Source organism: Rhea pennata, chromosome 5 (assembly GCF_028389875.1).
Source record: "Rhea pennata isolate bPtePen1 chromosome 5, bPtePen1.pri, whole genome shotgun sequence".
Lineage (NCBI taxonomy): Eukaryota > Metazoa > Chordata > Aves > Rheiformes > Rheidae > Rhea > Rhea pennata.
Window position 1 is genome coordinate 44,538,296 of NC_084667.1, and position 25,242 is coordinate 44,563,537.

The 25,242-nt window shown below is 39.7% G+C and overlaps 2 protein-coding genes across 2 annotated transcripts in view; both read left to right on the forward strand.

Annotated features, from left to right (window-relative positions):
* The window catches only part of KNL1 (kinetochore scaffold 1), a 29,955-nt gene extending 29,449 nt beyond the window's left edge, over positions 1-506 (forward strand). Inside the window, exon 29 of the mRNA XM_062577670.1 lies at positions 53-506. Coding sequence (XP_062433654.1) covers positions 53-158 — 106 coding nt within the window. The 3' untranslated portion in view covers positions 159-506. The remainder of the gene's footprint in view (positions 1-52) is intronic.
* Positions 507-6,611: 6,105 nt separating this feature from the next.
* RAD51 (RAD51 recombinase) lies at positions 6,612-20,193 on the forward strand. Its single transcript, XM_062576783.1, has 10 exons — positions 6,612-6,689; positions 8,055-8,168; positions 8,792-8,929; positions 10,119-10,236; positions 10,835-10,926; positions 11,827-11,921; positions 17,821-17,934; positions 18,777-18,906; positions 19,171-19,292; positions 19,594-20,193. The coding sequence occupies exons 2-10, from the start codon at positions 8,082-8,084 to the stop codon at positions 19,715-19,717; spliced, it is 1,020 nt and encodes a 339-aa protein (XP_062432767.1). The 5' UTR covers positions 6,612-6,689; positions 8,055-8,081; the 3' UTR covers positions 19,718-20,193.
* Positions 20,194-25,242: the final 5,049 nt, after the last annotated feature.

Below are 25,242 nucleotides of genomic sequence, written 5' to 3' on the forward strand. Positions count from 1 at the left end.
AATTAAATATTCTATATCCTCTCAAACTCATGTGTAATTTTATCTTTTCCAGAGATGAGGAAATTTCTGCTGTTCTGTCCAAGGTACCACTTGGTTACCACTATTTGCGGAGAATGGTCAGCTTGATTCATCATAATCTCCTCCGAGATTCCAGATGATTCACATGCAGGACTGAAGGTCAATATCAAATTGGATATCCCTTGGCTCTACTCTTACAAGAATTTACAGCTGTCTCACTGAAATAGGAATGCTGTTAGACGAGATTTGTAAAATGTTGTGAAGCTAATAATTTGTTGATATCCATGACGCTCAGTATAAGCCCCAAGCTTCCCTTTTAGACCAAAGGATAAATGCAGATGTCTCTAAATTGTAGGAGGAACAGCTTCTTTTGTCTTATTAATCCAGTCTGCTGATTTTGGCCTCCTTCTATAGTCTTCCCTAGTACAGATATTCTTCTGAAGTAGCATGTCAGTTTTGTTCTGGATGGATTTACAAAGCTCTTGTATAAAGCAATGATCATTTTTTCCAAATTTATGTGACTGGAATTTACTATTTTCACTCTTATCACTCCACTACTACTTAACATTCTAACATACCAATACTACTTTTTTTTTTAAATCAGTTTCCTGGAACTTCTCCCCAAAAATTCAAAAATTATATTTGATTAATCAGAAGCCAGACTAATGTAGAATAACTAACCAGTTAGCCTGTCAGAATTGGACTTGTCATGAAGACAGTCCCCCTGTACCTAACTAGAGACTTTGCAGTACAGCAGACTCAAAGACATTGAGTTGAAGCTGTGTAAGTCCTTCCAGTTAGAACTATGTTCAGATCTTCTGTGTATAGCTCTGTGTCCAGTGCTGATCTGTTCCTTGTTTCTGGTACACTGACTGAGTTTGTAATGAGTTAGAACTGTAGTGAGGAGACCGAGCTATTTAAAGTTAAGAGGTATCTGTGAGATTCAGTGCAGTCCAGGTTACCTTTTTATAGTCTGTAATGTAGGCTGAGCAGCTGGTACTGAGCTAACCTTTACTGAATTTTTGGTGTTGCAGTGCCTAGCAATTCTTAACTCTCCATTCAGTGTAGGTAACTGGCGATTTTTTGTATCTCTGCAACATATATTGATTTTAAAATATTTTCATGTGTGTGTTTATATATTTTTGTCTCTTTGATTTTCCTTCTATTTGGAAGGTGGAAGTTCATTAAAAATTTGAATTATCACTATTTCTTCTTCTTTTTTCTTTCCAATTGTGAAAATTAATTGATGGAAAACTTGCCTACTACTACTGAAATACCTTTGATAGCTCTTTGAGAGGACTTTTTGTAATATGAACTTGCTTTCTTTTTTTTTCTCTCATTTCCTAGTGTTAGTCTTTTATGACCTGACTCTTGCAGGAGATTTTTATTTTTGAATATAGCACCAAAGTCTCAAATGACTTGAATGCTATACCTAAAATAACTTTCAAGTTTCTTAAGCACCAGTAGAGGGTGCTCCAGTAGTACTTCACAAGCATTATCCTGTTTTTATGTTATAAGTTTTCTTTCAGCATGTTTCCTAGTCTACCAGATAAAACAAATGAAAAAGCCATGCATATGCAGCATTAAATGATTAAAATTAAGTGCTGCCACAATTTTATGTTCAATTTTTACTGTACAGACTTCTTTAAACTCCTCCTAGGGCTTTAGCAGTTAAAGCCTACAGCCTGACTCAATCTATAGGCTAACTTCCCATACCTTTGTAGTGCCTCAGACTGGATGTATTACTGTTAAAATTTCTAGAGGTAATATATTTACAAAAATTATATTATATTGCAGGTCAAATTTTGATGAGAACTCAATTTCTTAAACCTTTTCACACATGGTGCTTATTATAACCAGTGCTCAATCAGAAATCTGGAGATCTTATATAATTCTTATTTCTTGCAGCAATCCACTGCGATTCAAGGTGTAAAAATGAGATTACATCCCAAGTTATGGTTGTACCTCTTTAAGGATATGGGGGAAAAGAAGAATTGAATTACTTTTAAAGAATTAGTAAGTGTGAATGCCAAGAGAATGTCAACTCTATCCAAGTTTTAGTATGTTATGGAAAAACGGAAAATGATCTTTTATGGCCAAGTATTGCTGACTTGGGGCTTATATCTTTCTGTATGTATAAATGCAAAAGCTTTTATTCGCTTGTGGTCTTTGTTTTGTCTTATTAAATACATATGGAAGTGCATATTAAATTGCTTGATTGGTAAAAGGGAAGACTTCCCCTTGGTTGAGGATCTGGTTAGAGATCATTTAGGGAAACTTGACATCCACAAATCCATTGGCCCTGATGGGATGCACCCAGAAGTGCTGAGGGAGCTGGCAGATGTTATTGCTAGGCCACTCTCCATCATCTTTGAAAGGTCAGGGAGAACAGAAGAAGTGGTTGAGGACTGGTAGAAAGCCAGTGTCACTCCAGTCTTCAAAAAGGGCAAGAAGGAGGACCCAGGGAACTAGAGGCCAGTCAGCCTCACCTCCATCCTTGCAAAGGTGATGGAACAGCTCATTCTGGATGTCATCTCTATGCATATGGAGGAAAAGAAGGTGATCAGGAGTAGCCAGCATGGATTCACCAAGGGGAAATCCTGCTTCACCAATCTGCTAGCTACCTATAATAGAATGACTGGCTGGGTAGATGAGGGGAAAGCAGTGGACATTGTGTACCTTGACTTGACCTTGACCAAGGCTTTTGGCACTATCTCTCATAACATCCTCACAGGAAGTGTGGGTTAGATGAGCAGACAGTGAGGTGCACTGAGAACTGGCTTAAAGGCCAGGGAGCTGTGGTCAGTGGTGCAGAGTCTAGTTGGAGGCCTTTAGGTAGCGGTGTCCCTCAGGGCTCAGTACTGGGGCCAATCCTGTTCAATTTATCAGTGACTTGGATGAGGGGACAGAGTGCCTCCTCAGCAAGTATGCTGATGATACCAAGCTGAGAGGAGTGGCATCAGAAGGTTGTGCTGCCATTCAGAGAGATCTGCACAGGCTGGAGAAAGCAGGTGGAGAAGAACACCATGAAGTTCAACAATGCCAAGTGCAGAGTCTTGCACCTATGGAGAAATAACTCTATATACCAGTACAGGCTGGGTCTGACCTGCTGGAAAGCAGCTCTGCAGAGAAGGACCTGGGAGTCTTGGTGGACAACAAGCTAACCATGAGCCAGCAGTGTGCCCTTGTGGCCAGGAAGACCAATGGTATCCTGGGGTGCATTGGGAAGACTGTTGCCAGCAGGTCGAGGGAGGTGATCCTGCCCCTCTACTCAGCCCTGGGGAGGCCTCATCTGGAGTCCTGCATCCAGTTCTGGGCTCCCCAGTCCAAGAGAGACATGGGGCTACTGGAGAGAGTCCAGCAGAGGGCTACGAAGATGATCAGAGGGCTGGAGTATGTCTCCTATGAGGAAATGCTGTGAGAGCTGGGCCTGTTTAGCCTAGAGAAGACTAAGAGAGAATCTGATCAATGTCTGTAAGTATCTGAAGGTAGGGTATCAAGAGGATGGGGCTGGACTCTTCGGTGGTGCCAAGCTTACAGGACAAGCAGTGATGAGCACAAACTGAAACACAGGAAGTTCCACCTCAATACAAGGAATAACTTTTCTAGGGGAGTGACAGAGCACTGGAACAGGTTGCCCAGAGGCGTGGTGGAGTCTCCTTCTCTGGAGACATTCAAAATCTGCCTGGATGCAATCGTGAATGTGCTCTAGGTGACCCTGCTTGAGCTGGGGGGTTGGACTCAATGATCTCCAGAGGTCCCTTTCAACTTCAACCATTCTGTGAAAAGGTGAAAAAATGAGGATGCAGTTACTGTGCATGATTAGTAATATTCTGCTTTTATGTTCCCAATCTTAATTTTCATGGGAAATATCCTAAAGTCTGGATAGTGGACTGAAACACTAGTGAGAGAACATATTTGTTTAGACAGCATACAGCAATGTTTTAAGGACTGTCTAGAAGTAAAATGAGTGATTGATTAATTTTACAATTTAGAATAAGAGGAAATTATAATCTAGCACTAAAGCAAGTATTAGTTTAGAAACCAAAGGAAAATTCAGACATTGAATCAACCTTTTTGATGTACCTGTCTCTCCAAGTCCAGGGCATCTACCATTTGCAAACCCAATTCTTTAAAGGGCATCATTGCTTCACACTGTTAAAATACCTTAATATTTCTACATGCGAACTCTGCAAAATATATCGTAACTTCTCTCCTTGCAGTCCTACTGCAAGGAGACAGCTAAATTTGATATCCTATTGCTGTTAAGTACCACGGGAAAAAGACTTCTGAGTGGGAAAGGGATCTCTAAAGAGGGCCTTTACATCAGGCATGTCACTCTGAAGGTGGGGCAGGTATATTCAGGTCCCCTATTAGATGTGGAAGATTTAATTACCTATTAATAGCTTAGACTTTTGTACTTATGGCATAAGCTCGTTTGTTTTATTACTATAACTTTTATGCATGAAATCTTAAGATACCTACTCAATGACTACATTACAGTTGGAGACGGGCAATAAAAAGTATTTCCTTGGGTGTGAGACTCTGAAGTGCTCCATGTATTTTAGTCCATACTGTGTACTTTGATATCTAACTACGTGTATATTTCTGTTGAAATCTATAAAAGTTTATTTCAATATTTTTAATCAAGAGTTGGTTTTGTTGACTTGTTAAGTCACCTGAAGCTCTCTTCAGGTCTCTCTGAGATTCTAGAATAAAAAAGCCATTTTCTGCCATCAGTTGTAAACTCCCTTTAGCCTTTTTGACCTACTGCCTGTTCATAACACAGCCAGCTACAGGATTTCAATTACAGAATCACGGAATGGGTAAGGTTGGAAGGGACCTCCAGAGATCATCTAGTCCAACCTCCCTGCTCAAGCAGGGTCACCTACAGCATGTTAGACAGGGTTGCATCCAGGCGGGCTTTAATATCTCCAGAGAAGGAGACTCCACAACCTCTCTGGGCAACCTGTTCCAGGGCTCTGACACTCTCACAGCGAAGAAATTCCCACTCACATTCAGGCTGAACGTCCTGTGGTTCAGTTTGTGCCCATTGCCTCTTGTCTTGTCACATAGGACAACTGAAAAGAGTTTCGCCCCATCCCCTTGACACCCTCCCTTCAGGTACTTACTGGTAAGATCCCCCCTCCGTCTTCTTTTCCCCAGGCTAAACAGGCCCAGCTCTCGCAGCCATTCCTCAGAGGGCAGATGCTCCAGTTCTCTGATCATCTTTGTAGCCCTTCGCTGGACTCTCTGCAGTAGCTCCATGTCTCTCTTGGACTGGGGAGCCCAGAACTGGATGCAGGACTCCAGATGAGGCCTCACCAGGGCGGAGTAGAGGGGCAGGATCACCTCCCTCGACCTGCTGGCAACACTCTTCCTAGTGCACCCCAGGATACCATTGGCCTTCCTGGCCGCAAGGGCACTTTGCTGGCTTATAGTCAATTTGCAGCACAAATGCCAATTGTGTGCTGTTCTCTTGGCTTTTGCTTCTGGGTTAGCAAAGGTCAGTAGGAACATCATATAATCAGGTTGACATCTTGATCTGGGGGTTTCTTCTGTTTATAAGTCTCAATATGTATTTTGAGTGTTTCTTTACATGTGTTTTCATACTATAGGCACAAACACCCTAATACTTAAGGACAGGAAACCTTTTTTTCTTCTGTAATGTTTGTAACAGTGAGGGGTCTTTTTGTTTTTTTTTTTTGTTTTGTTTTGTTTTGGTTTGGTTTGGTTTGGTTTTTTTTTGCCTTCTGTCACACTCAGCAATTATGATCTTAAGTGCCCTGCTGGGATGGGGTCCTCTATGGCTGCAGACTTCTCTTTCAAACATGACAGACATATGGTTAGTTATCCCTTCACCATCCAGGATGGATTAGATAGCTACAGATAGGCAATAGATTCTCTAAAAATCTATATAGATAAGCAACAGATTTTCTAAAAATATGGAAGCCCAGAACAAGTGCATGTTCTTTTCATGCCTTGCTTCAGCAGTGAGGTGAAACCCTGGCTGAACCTGATGTGTGTCCTGACCCCCTTGTCCATGTTTTCAGTGTTCAGTGGTAGCTGAAAAGCAACTGGAAAGTCTTGAAATCCTGACTCCAGCAGGCCTTCCTGAATCCAGTTTTGTAAGTGTTCTCATATATTTAATCCTTATCCCATATCTGCTTAAAATCTTGTGTCCTTTACCTTTGCATGCCTATGCTGTCTACACACCTGTGAGTCTGCCAGTCCTAAGACTGGTTAAATAAACATTTTAATGAAATGCTTTAGTACTTTGCCAGTATTTATAACTAGCCTGTCCTGGAGCTATTTTCACTGTGCTGCATAGTCTAGCATCTGAATCGTTTTCTGTCAACATCTGTAACAACAGGGTACTGATCCACTTTGTCCTAGTGTTTGATACTAATAAACAAAGAGAAGAAATTATTTTAAAAATAGGTTCCTTGTAGCATTTCCTTTCAGCCAACGTTAAAGGCAGCTGCCCCTTTAAGGCATCTCTGGACGCGCCGGCCCTGCTCCCGCCAAGCTGCGCGCCTGTGCGTGAGGGGGCGGGGCGTGCTGCGCGCATCGTCACGTGACGTGGTGGCGGGCTCCTCCGAACCGGCCAGCGCCGCGCGCGTAACGGCCGGGGGCGGTGCCGGGCCGGGCTCTGCCGGGCCCCGCCGCGGGTGAGTGAAGGGGGGGAGCCCTGCCGCGCCCCCCTCGCCTTGCTGAGCAGGGGGTGCTGCCGCACCGCGTCCTCCTCCTGCTCCTCTGCTCCTCCGGCGGTGCGCGAGGGGCCAGCAGGGCCCGGATAGCCCGGCCCGGTCCAGCCCAGCCCCGCTCAGAGGGAGGCCTTGGGCGGGGGAGGGGCGCTACGTGAGGCAAATCTGAGGGGAAAGCGTGGTCCGTTGAAACGAACTAAAAAATAAAGTTGGGAGGAAAGTGCTGCCGCTGCGGAGCTCGTTGTTATCCCCTTCCCCCGCCACCAGCTGCCTTGTTAAGGACAAGGGCGTGGGCAGCTCCCCAAAGGCTGAGAGTGCCCCATATAAGCATACACAGCGCTGCCTTAATGGCAGGCAGACCAGGAGGATTATAAAATAGCATGCCTCGAGGGACTGATCGCTAAAGATTAGGATGAGCTGTGGGAGACAGGTTAGAGCCCATATGCTTCATGTGGATTTCTGCTGCTTATTCTTGAGGTCTTGGTAAAGAGATACTGGGCTAAGTAGACTTCTGCACTGATACTGTATAATTGCTCCTGCTGTGTTGCTGCTTGAGGCCACCGTCTGCTCTATGTAGGCAGTTTGTATCTGTCAGATGCTGTTCAGTGACTTCTATATCTGGCTTCTACCAGCTCTATGAGGTAAACGCCATACAGCATGAGGAACGTTATTCCTGAAGAGCATGTAACTTTCTATATGATGATGCACCCTTAACTGCTTGTGTCATGTTCCTCAGCTTGGTATTCAGAAGGGTGGTACAGCTGCATTCCAATATCAGCAGGAGTATGGAGGAGGGGATCTAAAGCTTGCTTCAGACTTCTGCAAGGTGCTACCATTTGTAGTTAACACAAGGGCGCTCTTCAAGAAATAATCAGCCTATGATGTCAAGTGCCAGGTTAAAGTAATATTACTAAAGTAATAGTAATAGTAAAAGATCAGATCTATTACTTTATGTGACTGCATAATATTATGCTAAAACAAGATTCTGCTAATAGTAATAAACTTATTAACAAGCAATCCTGTGAAGAAATCTTCAATATTTTGCTCCTAAAATTATTCTAGAATTCTCTGTTAAACCTCTTATTATTTCTTATTAGATGCCCTAAGAGTTGTTTGGATTTTTTTTTATATATATAATATTTATACTGTAATGGAACACATACAAAAGATATTTTTCATAGCACTTGTATCACAAGCTAAGAGAATAAGGATGGGGAGAAAACTCACATATTGCTTTGGATGATCTGTTAATATATTTTGGAACAATGAACATGTATAATTTTTTGAATGGTGTATGTTGCATCACAAAGCTATTCGGTTTTCTTTCAGAGAGGACTGTGTTGAATATCTGATACAATGGCTGTGCAGATGCAATATGAAGCAAATGTGGATACATCTGCAGAAGAAGAGAGCTTTGGGCCACAGCTCATATCTAGGTTAGAGGTATGTCAAAAGTTAGCTTGAGAGTAAGTTTTCAAGAAAGTCACTAATCTCTTTCCTTAAATACAAGCAGTTTCTGCAAATTGTGTTGCTAAACTCTTACTAGTGTTTTGTTGAAAAAAAAACATATGTTTTGTACTATGTTGCTTTGCTACATATCCCTTCCTGAACTTATATTGGTCATCTATTAAACTAGACAGAGAACAGGACAGACATATCTATTAAACCAGACAGAGAACCACATAATTTGCCTGTTCTATGCCATCTATCTAGTTAATGGCTCATAGAAGCATTGCATGGTTTAACTCAGTTGGTTAGAGTGTGGTGCTAATAATGCCAAGGTCGCGGGTTCAATCCCCATATGGGCCACTCTTTTGAGAGTTGGACTAGATGATTTCCAGAGGTCCCTTCCAACCTTACTGATTCTGTAACTGGCAAAGGGATTTTTTTGATGGTTCATTATGTGTAAGTGAATAGGGAAGTAACATTCATTATATGCCTTGTAATGACAGCTTGATCCAAATCTGCCAAAGCCAGCTGAACGTAGTCAGCAGAAGTTAGATGAGAGTGTGTGTGTCTGAGAGTTTCATATGTCTTTTTCTTCTCTCCCTCCACCTCCCTTTCAGCAATGTGGTATAAATGCAAATGACGTGAAGAAGTTAGAAGAAGCTGGATTTCACACAGTTGAGGCTGTTGCTTATGCACCAAAGAAGGAATTACTAAATATTAAAGGTATCAGTGAAGCCAAAGCTGACAAAATCTTGGTAAGGATGTTTTGCAAAAGCTTTAACCCCAAAATTTAAGGAAATCTTATGGCTGCTGGCTCAAACTGTTTCAGTAATCTTGGAAGGTCTCAATTAACAATATCCTGGGATGGGCAGTAAGGAGGATCAGAGATACAAACTGACTTTTTTTATGAGGAAAGACAAAATAGCCTTGGACTAGCTTTAAATAGTAAAGGGATGGGGACTATTAAAAAGGTCTGTAAAAGCTGTGGGAGATTTGGAGAATATAGCCAAGATGACTTGTATTTTCTAGTTCAGGATTTTTTTGATAAGAGGCTTATGATAGGCAGGCCTAAAGCAAAGCAAGTACTTTTTGATCTAGGATATAGTTAAGGCATGGAACTCTGTCATAAGACAGTGTGGACGTCTGAAGCATGAACTGATTAAAAAAGATGCATGCAGAGAAGGCTAAGTACAGTGTTAAAGGAGCAACATTCAGGTCAAGAAGCTCACTAACTGAACCCAGAGGAGTTACTAGATAGAGTCAGACCCTTGTTCCCTAGTTTGTTATGCTCTTTTCCTAAGCCTCCACTGGTGGCAGCTGTCAAGGTATCGGATTTTGGGTGGTGAACCACTGGTGTGACCCAGTCTAGTTGTTGTTCTGTTATGGTCAAGTTTGTTAGTTATGTACCTCAGATAAGCAGGTATCTTGACATCTGCAGTTGACTTTTGGGGATTGAGAGTGAACCCCGAGTTGAAATTTCTTTGCGTGTTCTAACTCGGAATGTGAAGTTTCTGCAGAACTAGTTCTTGTGTGGATTTATAAATCTGAGCTAGCAGAATATTTAGCTCTAACATTTTACTTACTTTTGTTTACTATGAGGAAAATAGCAATCCTAGGATGGGCATGCATGATATTAAGTATTTGTAGTTTCACATGAGAATGCAACTAGAGAGTATTTCATTTTAATGCAGAACTAAGCCCAAGGGTGGATTAAAGGGAGGAGTGGGGATGTTCGAAATGGACATGTAAGCTTTTCTCTGAACAGAATTTCAGTTCTATTCAAATATACCAAGTAATCACAGTGGTCTATAAAACAAAGCGTATGCACTGAATTTTATAGTTGCCTCTTCATTTCACAAAACAGAAAATTACAGTGTTAATTACTAGAGTGGTTAAATGAATGGGATGAACATTCCTTACAATGCTTAGTTTGATTTTCTTTAGGCTGAAGCAGCTAAACTGGTTCCGATGGGTTTTACTACAGCAACGGAATTCCATCAGCGGAGGTCAGAGATCATCCAGATCACGACTGGATCTAAAGAGCTTGACAAACTTCTTCAGGGTAATAATTTTATTTCTGTATTGATTATCCTTACTTATCTTTTTTTTTCTTCTTCTTTTGTTTCCCCCCTATACAGGGCATGATACTTGTACAAAAAAAAAACGTAAGACTGTATCTACTGGTTGAACTAAAGCTTCCTTAGTACTTCTTTCCTGTATCACAATCAATTCTCCTTAAAAAGCTGCAGCAGTAGTTTTGAAAGCTTTTGGTCATGATGCATAAACCCAGAGCTGATCACTTCATGTCTTTCCTATTTAGTCTATTCTCTAGTCTGTTTCAAGAAAACAAAAACGAGTATCATCATCTCTCCATCCCTAGTTGTAATTAAAAAAAAAAACAAAAAAGTAATTTCAGCTCCTCAGCGTGTTCAAAAATATGCTTACCTAAACTGCAACATGAAATACAACTTACTTACGACATGAACAGATGTCAGTATGAAAACGGTTTTCTCCATTAGAATCATAAAACTTAAATGATCACTTTTAGCCAAAGCATGTGTTCAGCTGAGTCTCTGTAAATGTAATACTCCATGCTTGGTCTATCTAAAGTACATGATAATCTTTGTTCCCCTGCCATCTTTTCTTTTTTCTTTTTTAAGGAGGAATAGAAACAGGGTCCATAACAGAGCTATTTGGGGAGTTTCGTACTGGAAAGACGCAATTGTGTCATACCCTGGCAGTAACCTGTCAAGTGAGTAGTCCAATTTATTAATCACATATTCAGACTTTTAATAAATTCAGACAACGTAGATTTTGGTTATTTGCTAATTTGTACGCTTTTTTTAGCAATACAAATGTGATGTATCTAAACAGCTGTTGCAAAGAATCTGAGTATTTTGTCTGTTCAGGAAATGTCCTCAAAAGCCTTTGCAGCACCATTAGCTGAATTTTCAACTTGCTAAGATCTTTTCTTTCATGTTTAATCTGTGTACTAGGGTTACTTTAGTACCAATTAAATTTCTCTGTTTTTTTTTCTGTATTTGATGTATGCTTTTTTTTTCTCTCCTTAATATTCTGACAACAAAAATTAATGCACATCAGCCTCATAGCCTAGTTCTAGATCTTAAATAAAAGAAGTATTTGATTTCTGTTCAGGCATTGTAGACTGCTGAGAACCTTTCTCATCACCAAGAGGGGTGAAACTTACTGGTCCAACCATTTTTTTGGACAAGTTGCTTTTTTTCTAATGTATCCTAAGCATACTTTCCTTTATTTTTGTAAAAGCCTTCCATTGATCCTTGTTATCAGACAAGTCAGTTTGGAGTCATATACCTTGTTTCTAATCTTAGTCTGAAAAAAAATAATGGTTATATATTAATTTCTAGAGGGTGCAATTTGGTGACTTAGTTAAAACCATTGGGCACCTAAACTTATCAGCTCGAAGTGCTCAAAGCATCTGTTCTCCTTACGTAGATATATGAGATTGAAAATGTAAATCTTTCTGTCTCTGACTTCTCACATTTTCCAGATAAATGTAACTTTAATCTCTGCAGAGTTGGTATGTTATTTATTGTATTAATATCTACAAGACAATAACTGGGTTAATTGTTGTTATTCTATTTCATGTTTGTTCATTTGCTCTTTATTTTAGCTCCCCATTGACCGAGGTGGTGGTGAAGGAAAAGCTATGTATATTGACACAGAAGGCACTTTCCGTCCAGAGCGTCTTCTTGCTGTGGCTGAAAGGTCTGTATTTACAGCTAGAAGTAAATAGACACCAGCTGATAAAACGAATGCCTTTACTCATGATGGGACAACTTACTTACTTAATGAGGATCACAGTATATGTCAGCCTGGCTCTTAATTTAATTGGACTGTTGCAGTTAGCATTGTTCCTACAAAAGCTCTCCTCATTCTAGCAGTCTGCCTACCTAGAAGCACTTTAGAACACTTCATTAGCTGTATTTTATAGATAAAGTTTCTGGATTGTACTTAAATGTGACAACCCCTAGCATCACTGTCCCTGGAATATAAGGTCTTCACTTCTTAGTGTCCCTTTTCAATTCAGTTTTATTGTTAGTGCAATACGTTCAAAGATTCTTCATAAATTCTGCCAATAGAATTACCTTTGAAACAAAGATTCCTGTATAAAAAGCTCATCACAGCAGCAGCTGGAAATTGATTTTTGTTCAAAAGTATGAGAGCATCCACTGTCCTATTGAAAAGCTGTTTTCTCATCTCCTGCTTCTGCCTCAGAATGTTCTTAAATGCTATGTATGCTAATTGGAATGTATAACTTAATTACTGAAATTTATTGAAAGCAACAAAAATTCTGCTGTCTTCATAGAGATTCTGATTAGACTTAAAATCCTGAAGTGCTGGTTCCATTCATTAGGCAAAGAAGTTATTTCTGGTCTTTAGAATTTCTCATAATTAAAATGCTGCTTCCCTGGGACTTAATTCTATGTGATAATTGTTTTGGTGAAATATCAAGGTGTGTATGTAACTTCAGTGAACTAGGATTGAAGTATTTATTTGTCTTACAGAAGTTATCACTGAAGTGCATCAATGTTAGACTGACAGTTTGGGATGGTATGTGAAACACATCATACCTGACTGAAGTAGGATAGGAATTTCATGGAAGCAGAATGCAATTACTCAGTTTGGATTTTGGGCCTATGCATCAAACTAACAATTTCAGTGATATGATAGTTTTAAAAATATTTCCACCTCAATACTGATTAGAATTGGAGTATGAGTAAATTGTGTACTTTCTTCTGGAAGTAATATGATGGTGAATATTAATTGTTTCTAAGCTACAAACCAAAGTTATGCAGAAAGGCTGAGCTGATTTGAATACAGAGGCTGGGATGTTCTGCAAAGTTTCAACAATAAAATCAACTGACTATTTTTCTACTTTCCTCTTGCTGATCTGATTTCAGGTTCACAGTTCTTACAGGTTCTGTGTGCATACCCTTTTTAAATATGTTTTAAAAATGTTTATACATATTTCAAATTTCCTAGTTTGAAAAGCAAACAGCTTTCCTCCTTTTTTTTACTGTGTCCCAGCATTTACAGGAATAAGACTTAATTGTCAAGTTTCTTTCAAGTAGCCAAAATGTGGTTCGCTGCAGGGCAGCATCTAGTGCTAGTGCAAAGGAGGACACAAGAGTGAGCAGCAGAAAGCAGAGGGAGCAAAAGGGTAGGACTGCTGCTTTGTAGCAGTAGTACAGTTATATGATGTGAGGCCAGTATTTGTAGGCCTTTCCATGACTATAACTAGAAAAATCAAGTAAGATTTGATATCAAACTGATGTGACATCGGCTGACCCACAAGAGAAGTCTCTTTTACTTTCTAGAAGGAGATGACCTAATCAATATGCTATCCTAAATGAAGTAAGTTCCAGTCATTGAAAAATAGTAATCTGAAGACATGTATCAATACTGAATTTTCATCTGCTACTGGAAGGCAGTCTCATCAGGAGACTTTTTCTGCAGTATTTAGAAGTTAATTTGATTTACAGATGTTCACTCTGCAAACATCTGGTGTTACTATTCCCATCTCTTTCCTTCCTCTCCATTCCCCCAGCTATTTTGTTATTGTCCCTCTACAGGAAGCCATTACCCTCGGTGTTCTGCTGCTAGAAGGGAATGTGCACTTCCTAATCAGCTGGGGACAGTACCAACTGAATCCTATTAAATTCTAAAGGTTTGATATAACCCCTGCTGGTTTTCCCTGGAGTGAGTACAGGAATGCTCCCAAATTCCCTTTCACTGACTGATATATGGCAGCAAACACCTGCCAAGTGTTTGATTAGGACCCTTGACTTTTATCCCCAATACATAGTATTTCAAAGTGGTCTTGTTTCAAAACCTTAGGTTTAGTTATTGTTCACCTTCAAACATGAGGTGTCACTAGCTAGTAAGGCTAGTAATAGAGAGCTATGATTCTAAAAGTGTGCTTTTCAAAGCTGTACGTAGCTAATGAGTCTAATTTCTGCAGGAATTAGGAAGGGAGAAATTAGGTGTCCAGCTGTGAAAAAAAGAATAACATAAAGTAAAAGTCTTCCTTGTAAATAGTTGTGGTCCTTTACTGGGAAAATCTTGTGATCTATGCTCTTAAGGTAGAATCTTACTGTGACAACTTAGAAAAGTTTTGTGTTCTTGTACTGGAAAGTCTTCTCAACAGAACATGCATTTATGTCCATTGATGCATACCTCTGTGCTCAATGTACTTGTTGATGAATGCTCTCTATTTAATTGGCTTTATGTAGATATTTTAAATATGCCTCTCCAAAGTGCTTGTACACTAATGTATGTAGCATGGGGAACAAATAAGTAGAGTTAGAGGCCTGCGTGCAGTTGCAGGACTACAGTCTCATTGGGATCACAGAGGTGCAATGGGACAGTTCACAAGACTGAAGTGCTGCCATGGATGGATACAGGCTCTTTAGGAAGGACAGGCCAGGAAGGTGAGGAGGGGGAGTTGTCCTTTATGTAAAAGAGCAGTAGGAATGCATAGGGATGAGTGATAAGCCAGCTGAGACCTTATGGGTCAGGATTAGCAGACAGACCAACAAGGATGACGTTGGAGAGGGTGTCTGTTCAGGGTGACCATCTGACCAGGAAGAAGTAGATGAGACCTTTTTCAGACAATTGGAAGAAGCCTCATGTTTGCAGCCCTGGGACTTGAACCACACAGATATTTGTTGGTGAGGCAACACAGCAGGATGCAAATCCTGGAGGTTTCTGGAGTGTGCTGATGATAACTTCATGACATAGGTGATCAAGCAGAAATGAGGGGGCAGTGATGCTCTGCTGGATCTGATCCTGACAAACAAGGAAGAACTCATCAGGGATGTGAAAATTGGAGGCAGCCTTGTCAACAATGACTGTGAAATGATGAGTTCAGGATCCCAAGAGGTGGAGCAAGGCATTAGGCAGGATCACAATGCTAGACTTCCAGAAATCCTATCTACATTTTCCTATTCAGGGGTCTATGAGGAAGAATCAGATGGGATGTGGCCCTGGAGAGAGGAGTGGGGGAGTCCAAGAAAGACTGGTTGATTTTCAAGGATTGACTCCTCCAGACTCAAAAATGGTCCATCTCAACAAATAGGCAATCGAGCAAAAGCAGCAGGAGGCCTGTGTGGATGAACAAGGAGCTTCTCATAAAACTCAAGTATGCAAAGGTAGCACACAAGATATGGAATCAGGGCCAGATGACCTGGTAGGAATACAGCAATTCTGTTCAAGCGCGTAAGGATGGTATTAGGAGAGCCAAAGCCCATCTGGAGTAGAATATGGTGTGGAATATGAAAGACAACAAGAAAGGATTCTACAGATCTATCAGCAACAAAAGGAAGATTGGGGAAAATATGGGTCTGTTGTTGAATGGGATGTGGAACCTAGTGACAAAGGACAGAAAAAGCAGAAGTACTCAATGCTCTTTTCACCTCTGCTCTTTACTGGCAAGATCAACCTTCAGGAATTCCAGGTCCTGTAACCACTGTGATTATCTGGAGAAAGGAGGACCTTATCTTGGAGGAGGATCAGGTTAGGGAGCATTTAAACAGACTGGGCATAAACAAGTCACTGGGACCTGATGAGATGCCTGCATGAGCGCTGAGGGAGCTGGCAAATGTCAGTGCTAAGCTGCTCTCAAAAATATTTTTGAAGAGTCACAACAATCAGTGAAGGTTCCTGAGTGCTGGAAGAAAGCACTCCTATCTTCAAGAAAGGCAAGGAGGAGGATCTAGGGAACTACAAAGCAGTCAGCCCCATCTCAGTCATGGGGAATATAATGGAGCAAATAATCCTAGATATCCTTTCCAAAGATGTGAAGGACAAGAGTTAGCATGAGTGGATAGGACTTATGAAAGAGAAATCATGCCTGATCAACATGATACCCTTTTATGATGATGATACTGCTTGGAGGATGAGGGAAGAGCACTGGATGTTGTTTATTAAGGCTTTTGACACTGTCTTCTATAACATTCCCATAGGCACACTGAGGAAGTATGGTTTAGATGAGCAGACAGTGAGGTGACTTGAAAGTTGGCTGAATGACAGAGCTCAGAGGGTTGTGATCAGTGGCACATAATGTAACTGGAGGTCTGTAGCTAGCAGTATCCTTCAGGGGTCAATATAGGATCCAGTGTTTAGTATTTTTATCAGTGACCTGGACAATGGGATGGAGTGCTCTCTCAGCAGGTTTGCAGGTGATACAAAACTGGAGGGAGTAGCTGATACAACAGAGGGCTGTGCTGCCATTCAGAGGGACCTAGATAGACTGGAGAGATTGATAGAGGAGAACCTCATGAAGCTGAATAAAGGGAAGTGCAGAGTCCTGTACCTGGGGAGGAATGGCACCAGGCACAGTACAGGCTGGAAGGTAATCTGCTGGAAAGCAGCTCTGCAGAGAAGCACCTGGAAATCTTGGTGGACAACAAGTTGACTATGAATCAGCAATGTGTCCTTGTGACAAAGAAGGTCAATGGTTTTCCGGACTGAATTAGGACCGTTACCATCAGGTCAAGGGAGGTGATCCTTCCCCTCTGCTCTCCCTCTTGTGAGACCTCATCTGGAGTGCTGTGCCAGTTCTGGGCCCCCCAGTACAAGAGAGACACAGACCTACTGGAATGATCCCAGTGAAGGGCCACAAAGACAACTGAAGGATTGGAGCATAGAAGAAAGGTTGAGAGAGCTGAGGTTTTTTAGCCTGGAGGGAGTAAAGAAGATGGAACTAGACTCTTCTCGTTGGTGCTCAGTGACAGGACAAGAGGTAATGGGCACAAATTGAGATACAGGAAATTCCATTTCAGCATATGAAAAAGGTTTGGGTTTTCTTTGTTTTGTTTATTTTTACTCTAAAGGTGATCAAATATTGGAACAGGTTGCCCAGGCATGTTCTGAAGTGTCTGTCTTTGGAGAGGTTCAAAATCTGACTGGAGCAATGTCCTGAGCAACCTGCTCTAGATGATCCTGCTTTGTGCAGGGGAATTGGACTAGACAATTTCCGGAGGTCCCTTCCGACCTCAACAAGTCTCTGATTCTGGAAAATATGCTCTACTGTGAAACATAAAATGAGAACAAGCTAGATATGTTCTCTCTCATGGAAAAAATGTTGCTACTGTTCAGATCAACTGGTTCTCCAGATCCCAAGGGCTCTCTGTCAAAGGACCATATAAATAAGTTAAGTGCAAGATGCTGAATGTAAGTATTTCTGGTAGTGTAACACTTACGGAGGAGTTGCAGGTGGGTGACTGTTCAGTACCTTTTGACTTCATATTCAGAACTCCAAATCTGTGCATAAATCTGCTTAGAATTTAAAAGTGATTTATTAGTGGTACAATGGAATACTCAGAATATTCTATTTCTTGATGATGAGTTTTCTTGCTCATGTTTTATTTTGAGGAAAACATGCTTTGTGTTCTACTTTGTTGCTATTCCCAGGCAGTAAAATATTTTTTAAAAGCAATTTCCAATCATTCTCTGTTGATACTTTTTTCATAACCAAGTTGTGTTGGTGGTGGTGGCTTTTATTTTTTAAAAAAAATAAAACCTCTGGGGCTCTCCCAGGAATGTGAGATAAGTACTATTATTGAAGTTGGTACTTTAATATTTTTCTGTCTGAATTCTACAGGTATGGCTTGTCTGGCAGTGATGTCCTTGATAATGTGGCATATGCTCGAGGTTTTAACACAGATCATCAGACCCAGCTGTTGTATCAAGCATCTGCAATGATGGCTGAATCACGGTAATAAGATTGACTTGGATGGAGTGATTTTTATGCTATTATTTAGTCATATTATAAAGCTACCTGTAGGTGACAAGCAAGTGCAAGAACATAGATTACGTAATTATGAAATGTCAAAATGCTTTTATAGTTAACTTTGTAAAAATATATCTGCTATCTTCACTTCTTAGCTCCAGTAGAGCAGTTTTTATTATTTTGAAACTAGATTATGCTTTTGTTAATCCAAATAATAAGCTTTTGGTATGGACAGTCAGTTATGAATTAATACCTGTTTCTGTTGAAATATTGTATGACTGAGACTGGCTTGAGCTGTGACAACTGATGTTGCTTTATAAAGAACAAGTGCCATCCTAAGAAACTATTTCAAACACCAGTTTATAAGGACTTTCATGAATAGTATAAAGTTGATTTAGAGCATGCCAAGCGCTAAAGAAACATGTTCTGACAGCTTTAGTTTAAAATTAAGATTTATGAAACCCTTTAGAAGGAAGGAGGTGGTAGTATGAGGTGTTTAGGAACCTGTCCAGAGAATACCTGTGGTGTTAAAACATTATACTTTGGGCTAGTTTATTAGAGTACTTAAGCATAGAGATAAGTTTTTAATCATGCAGCAACTCTGAGTTTACTGGGATTTTTTGTATAAGTCAGTATTCTTTACATTGCGGATCAAGTCCGTATTCTTAAAAGTAATTTCTGCTAGCTAGCAGGTGAGAAGAGCTTATATTGAAATCTTTATGCAGCCTTGCAATTAGTTGGGCACTATCAGATTCAAACTGAATTGTTCAAAATCATTGTTCCTACTTGGAAATACTTATAAGTAATTTGTACTTCATCTTCTCCAGTTATGCACTGCTGATAGTGGACAGTGCCACAGCGCTTTACCGAACAGATTACTCTGGAAGAGGTGAGCTGTCAGCTAGACAGATGCATCTGGCCAGATTTCTGCGTATGCTTCTTCGACTTGCAGATGAGGTAAACTATGAATAGTCTCCCTCTGTCCTGCATGCTCTGCTCCCTACAGAAATGGTTATTGTATTTCTTTCTCTTAGCAGTTTTGTACAGATGGTTTTCTGCTTGCTCAGTGTCTGCCTCCATTTTGTTTTGAGATGCATGAGAGAGTATTTATGGAAAGCAGTGCTTAGGATGGGAGGAATGTATGTGTGTCTTTTCTCCCCCCCCCCCTTCTTCAGATTGTGGAAAATAAATGAATACTATTTCTTGCTTCTCTCCTTACAGTTTGGTGTGGCAGTTGTGATCACTAACCAAGTAGTTGCACAAGTAGATGGAGCTGCTATGTTTTCTGCAGATCCCAAAAAACCTATTGGAGGAAACATCATAGCACATGCTTCCACCACCAGGTAAGAGAATAACTATCATCTTCTGTCAGCTTTAGTTTGGAGGATTTTATGACATTAAGTGTCTTTAAATTCTGTGGGTTTTTTTCTATGAAGTCTGTCAACAGTATGTCCAGTCTGCTTTTCAAAAAATGAGAGCCTCTCCAAGCATATGATTTATTCTGCAGTAAAATGAAACTTATAAAAGTTCTAACAGCAGTGTGCTGTGTTGTTGTACTAACCTATCGTTTAAATGATTATAGCGGTGATTTACTGAAACTAAAGCTATACATCCATAACTGTTTTGTTTCCTCTTCCCTGTTAGACTGTATCTGCGAAAAGGCCGAGGTGAAACCAGAATATGTAAGATTTATGACTCTCCTTGTCTTCCTGAGGCTGAAGCCATGTTTGCCATTAATACTGATGGAGTGGGAGATGCTAAAGACTGAAGACTCCTTTCCATTTCTTATGTAATCTGAGACTAGTGGCTGTAAAAGGTTGCTTTCTTTGTGGCACCTTACAGATGCTTTCCCACTGCAGCTGCTCTTCAGTGCTGGTGGAGGAATCTGTTCATTTCAACATCCATGTACATCAAGTGAATATATTCTGAGACACATCTGAAGGTGTGGTTGGAAGAGATTTTCACTCTTTGGCTTTAGTCACATGTTAGATTAACATGATTTCTTGTGAAAATTTTCAGAGGACCGTAGCCTTTTTATTTTTCCTCACAGCTGTTGCTGCTTTTGGATTCTACCCATGGACATAGCGCAGTAAAATGATAATACGTGGCAATAGTTTATAACTTGGTGAATTTGAAGTAAGATTGATGAATTTGTCAAATATGAAAAGTGGTGACTTAATGGATTGTTTTAATGATTAATTAGAAAATAAAGCAGAATGATATTCTACAACAAGGATTTGAGAATATTGTGCGGAGTGATAACAATCCATATTTCTTAGGTTAATTTTGTTTTGGGTGCTGTAGCACCATCTATTGGGTGGGAGGGAGGAGGGAACTGTTGATGTACATGTGAATTGCATTTTTGGTATCACATCAGTTCCCTGTGGAAATCTGTTTTTAATAAAAGGACTGTGAAAAGTATTGATGACATTACAGGTTTCTGGGATTCAGCCAGGTGTTAATTCACACTATGGCATTTCTGATGTGCAAGTAGGTAGAAGACCCATAAATCTTCATAGGTGGCCTCTCAATTTCAAACTGGAGTATTTTTTTCCTAGGCTGATCTTCATAATCACATTAACAAAATCAATTTTCTCCTCAGTTTGAGAGAGATGTGCAGTACAGCTGTGTTGGAAGTGCCCTGTAAATATCTCTTAAGAGTTTTCTGAGATGAGGTCCTAGCAGAGTAAAAGTTCTTTTATATAATGCAGTATTTTTATGTAAGCTGTTCTATTGTGAACTACTATAAACTTGATTCAACATGATAGTATTATAGTGGCAGTAAGAAATCTTTTCCTTACCAGCACTCTCTTTTCTGGGACAAATAGTGAAGAATATGACAGTAGGACTCAACTGTGGCTAGCAGACATAAGCTGAATTTATTCAGGGATCTAAATAGTTAAACTACACTGACTACTAAATCTTATAAAATGCTAAATTGTTTACTGACTCATTCATAGCTAAATGCCTTTGTTCTTAAATTCTGCGCAGTTAGTGGAGTGTCTGCAGTTTCTGTTCAGATGATGTACACAAAGGGCTACATTGGCCATTGCTGTCAGCATCGTCTGCAGCTGAGTTTAAAGAACCAAAACTCAGGCTAAAATGTTAAGTAGGGGATTAAACTGGCATTAAACTCCATCATTAAGGAACTGAGAAGTTCAGTGTTTTTAGTGACAGAGGTTCAGCACTTGCTTGCTGCTGTCTAACATGGTCGATTAGAAGATCCTGTCATTGCCTAAGGCATGCTAGATGTTAATTACTCAGGCTGAAATCTGACATGGCCTGTGTCTGTAATAGGCCAGTACTTATGGGGGGGGGGGGCGGGAGGAGGAGGAGGAAGGCAGAGACTTTCAACTATCTTCAGAAGTGAGGCTAGAGAAAGGGGAAATGTTATGCCCTCTGCCAACAAAAAAATGTCCAAGCCATTTCTCTTTTGAGAATTTCTAGTCTTTCTGGTTTTTTTTAAAGTTACCACCTGAAGTTTGGCAGGAGCTGGTCTCTGCCATCAATGAAATGTCTCCTTCTCATTTGCTTACAGGTGACGAAGTCATGGACCTTACAGTCAGTTCTGATATGCCCAGATACTTGTTAAACATTTGCAGTTTTCCTTTTTGTGTGTTGGGTATGCCCTGCTCAGGACCCAGTTTAAGAATCACACTGTAATAGCAGTTGTCATTCTGTACTAGTGAAAAAGAGGGATTGTGTTGTTTCCAATAGCTTGCTTGATTCAGATGCATAAGGGGAAAATCACTGGACCTACAGAGAACACAAGGATGTTTCTTCCATAATTTGTGTTCCATAGAAAGCTGGAAAAATTATATGAGGAATAGGATTGAGCAAGTGGGGAGAGGAAAAACAGGTCAAACAAATGTGAGGACAGGAACATGGGACTGACCCTATGGGCAGAAGGACTGTAAAAAGGAGACGGAGATAAGGTGACACCTAGATGGGGTAAGGGAACAGGTTGAGAACTAGTCAGCTCAGATGTTGAACTAGGGAAAGACAACTGAGACTACACAGCTTGTATGCAATGAGATCCAAACTCCTAAATGTTCCCCTTTTTCATTTTTTTTCTTTAATGTAACTGTAACACTTGCAGTTGCTCCTAGTATAAACTAGAATGTTAATCTAGACCTTTGTGTATTTCAAGCTGCATACGAGCATAATGTTTAAGTAATCAGACTTCCAATATGCTTAAAAATTTCAGGAGGCACCAGTACTATCTTTTGGTTTAACAGAACATTAGGTTAGCACACTAAATTCTGAATGCTGCCAGGCAGTACAGTCATTCCAATTTGGAGAACATTTATATAACCTATTGTTCATTTCTCTTAGGTTTTACAGATCTAATCAGCTATTTAATACAAAGGCTTAACAGTACACAACTTGCAGCTTTGGTATGATTTCCAGCAATCAACTGTGTTTTCTTAAAAATTCACTTAGTAAACAAAATATCATTTGGTATCATTTAGATATAAATGTCATCCTGGGCTAGGGCCAGGGCACAGCTTGTTTTTTTTTTTTTTTTTTTTTTTTTTTTTTTTTTTTTTTTGACTTTCAGTGTAGCAGAAAGCCATAATATCACATTTGGTTTCTGTGCTGTTGCTTCTCTTCGATGTATTTTTGAATGGGAAGTGTCGACTGTCTGTATCATAGTCGTCCATTGTTTGTATCTCTTTGTATGCTAATGTTGTATATTCAATCTAATGCTGTATATTCAATCTAATGGAACAATTATTTTGCTCATTTCCGTGAGGCTTTGAACAACTAAATTTACTTCTGAAGCTCTTCTTTCTGTTCATATAATGCTCTAGTAGCCTGGACTACTTCTATTAGCTAGCTAAAAGATTTGTAACTTTGTGATTGGGGAAACAAAGGGGAAGAGAATAGGAAGTATTTGTTTCTATTCTATAAGCTCCTGTATGGCCTATGCTCTGAACTCTGTGAGATTTTTGTTTTTTTGTTTTTCTCTCTTAAACTTGAGAACCCTTTTTAAAAGATCTTTTTTCTAAGTTATCCTATGACATCCCTATAGCAACTACACAGAGAAATAGCTCTGTAGAGAGTTTAAGTTGCTTATGACAGTGCTAGGAAATGTTAATTAAAATAAGGGTATTGTCAATATTATTTTGATCTCAAGGAGGCACAACAAGTATTTTTTCAGTAAACATTTTTCTCATTTTCCTTGTTTTTTTTTTTCTTTATGTTTCCAAAAAATCTAAAAGTTATTCTCAAGGTAGTAGAGTGTCATTACAAATAATATTCATTTATAAATTCTTAAAAGTGCTTGCGTGTGCTTGCATGTGCAATAGGCTGGCTCACATTCATCCAGACATTTTTTCCAAGTATGAACTGATGTCTAGATATGAAGACCAATTTATTGCTGAATTGAAATAGCTTGAGTGTATAGAAATGTATGCATAATTCTGGACTAGTAGTGATCTAATTAGAGCATGCTAGAGATGCAGAATGATTTGATCAATTAAAACTACACAGATGCAGCCTGGAGTGTTTTGGTTTTTTCATGTTTCTCTTGAGTTACAACTGTCAGTATTTTGCCATTTGGATTGTTGTAGTTCATTCAGCACTAGTTAGTTACCAGTCACAAAAGCTCTGCCCATCCTCTGAAGGATGATGCATCTGTTTTCAACTTCCAGAAAAGTTGGCAATGCTATTAGCTATACAACTTGCATTTTATACACAAATTAAAAGCTCTCAATACAAATGTGAAATACGAAAACCACAGGCCTGAGGAACTAAGTGAGGCTCACTGTCAGAAAAAACACAAGCACAGTGTCATGTTAAGAAATACTCTCATGTTTTCTTTATAAGAGAAAAGCCCCATCTCATAACTTGTTACATCTTACTTTGTGGGCAGATAGCTGGCTGACTTTATACCATTGTATGCGGTCAGTGAAGTTTTCCCAACTACTCAGTTTTGGGAGCATATGCTGAATTTTTCCAGATGCAGCCATGGTGGTACAAGTGTAAAGAAAAAGCTACTCAATAGCTCATTATCCCTTTCTGTTAGCTTTGCCACAACAAAGCTTTCCCTGGGATGTGTTTTTAATTATGATGAGGGATTTTTGTGAAAGGTCAGAACTTGGACTGAAAACAATCAGATTGTTGTATATGGTTTATATTATCTCAGTTCAATACTATTAGTGTCTAGGTTTCCCCACTGAAACCCGAGGCTGCAGCATTTAGGAGCAGGGAAAGGAGTTACCTTATATAACCCATGTTACTTTGGCTGGGGAGGAGAATAATAATTGAAGATAGAAGTGCCTAAAGACTAAGATAACACATAGTTGTTTTTACTGCCTAACTTGAGTTACTTAAACTACACAAACTTGTATTTCAGTTTATTGCTGTGCTGCTGACTTTGGTCAGTAGTATTAGTCTTGGTGGTAGCAGTTTTTGTAGTAAATCAATGTGTTTACGCTGTGCTACTGAAATGCAACTTCAATAGTCCGTAGCTGCTGGCACAGACTTCACTGTTGCTGATCAAAGGGGCTGAAAGGACAAACTGTAGACTCCTGCAAGAACTAAAAAGACCATGCATGATCTTTTGTTTCCCATTCAGCCTGTTTCAGCCTTCATTTCCAAGAGAAACTTTTAAATATAAATTACTTTATCTGTGCTGTCTAGGTACATGGTTCGTCATTCTTTGTCTCACTCACGTGGGCTGTGTCCCCTTTACAGGAAAGGCAGAAAATATCCACATAACTCAAAATATCTACATAACACAACCATGATATGAAGCTTTAAACAAACTTTGGAGCATTCAGTGTTTGTTTGTCTGATCATTAAATACAGGACACAAAAGTTTTAATATTTAATAATTAATATTTGAGATTTCATATGAATGAAGAACCAAGAAAAAATACAACGGAAGGAACATTGTAACTGAAGCTTAAGGTTACATCCAGAATGTTTAAAATAGCATAACAATAAATTCAAAGGTAAATAGTTTGGAACAGAGTAACTAGTTAAAACATCATCATGGCACTTACGCTAGAGGTTTCTCTGTAGTTACATTAATCATGCTATGCCCCATTGAAAGGATGAACTTCTGAAAGATTATTTCTGTTGCACAAAATCCCATACAGTATGTCATGACTGACAGCCTTACAAGTGCTGATATCTAGATATGGGTGAGTTTTCTACCACATAGGTGAGCCTTTTTTGTCTACTGCAGGCTTCTGGCATTACTTTGAAGACTGTTGTGCTGGTTGGAAAGACTGGCTTAACTGAGTCTTACCATCATTACTAACCCTTCCTTTTCTATCTGCC

Excerpts from the sequence above, each read along its gene's own strand:
- RAD51 (XM_062576783.1), top strand. The coding sequence starts at position 8,082 with ATGGCTGTGCAGATGCAATATGAAGCAAATGTGGATACATCTGCAGAA. Across the intron at positions 8,169-8,791 it reads AGCTCATATCTAGGTTAGAG|CAATGTGGTATAAATGCAAA; the intron begins GTATGTCAAAAG and ends CCTCCCTTTCAG. Across the intron at positions 17,935-18,776 it reads GCAATGATGGCTGAATCACG|TTATGCACTGCTGATAGTGG; the intron begins GTAATAAGATTG and ends CATCTTCTCCAG.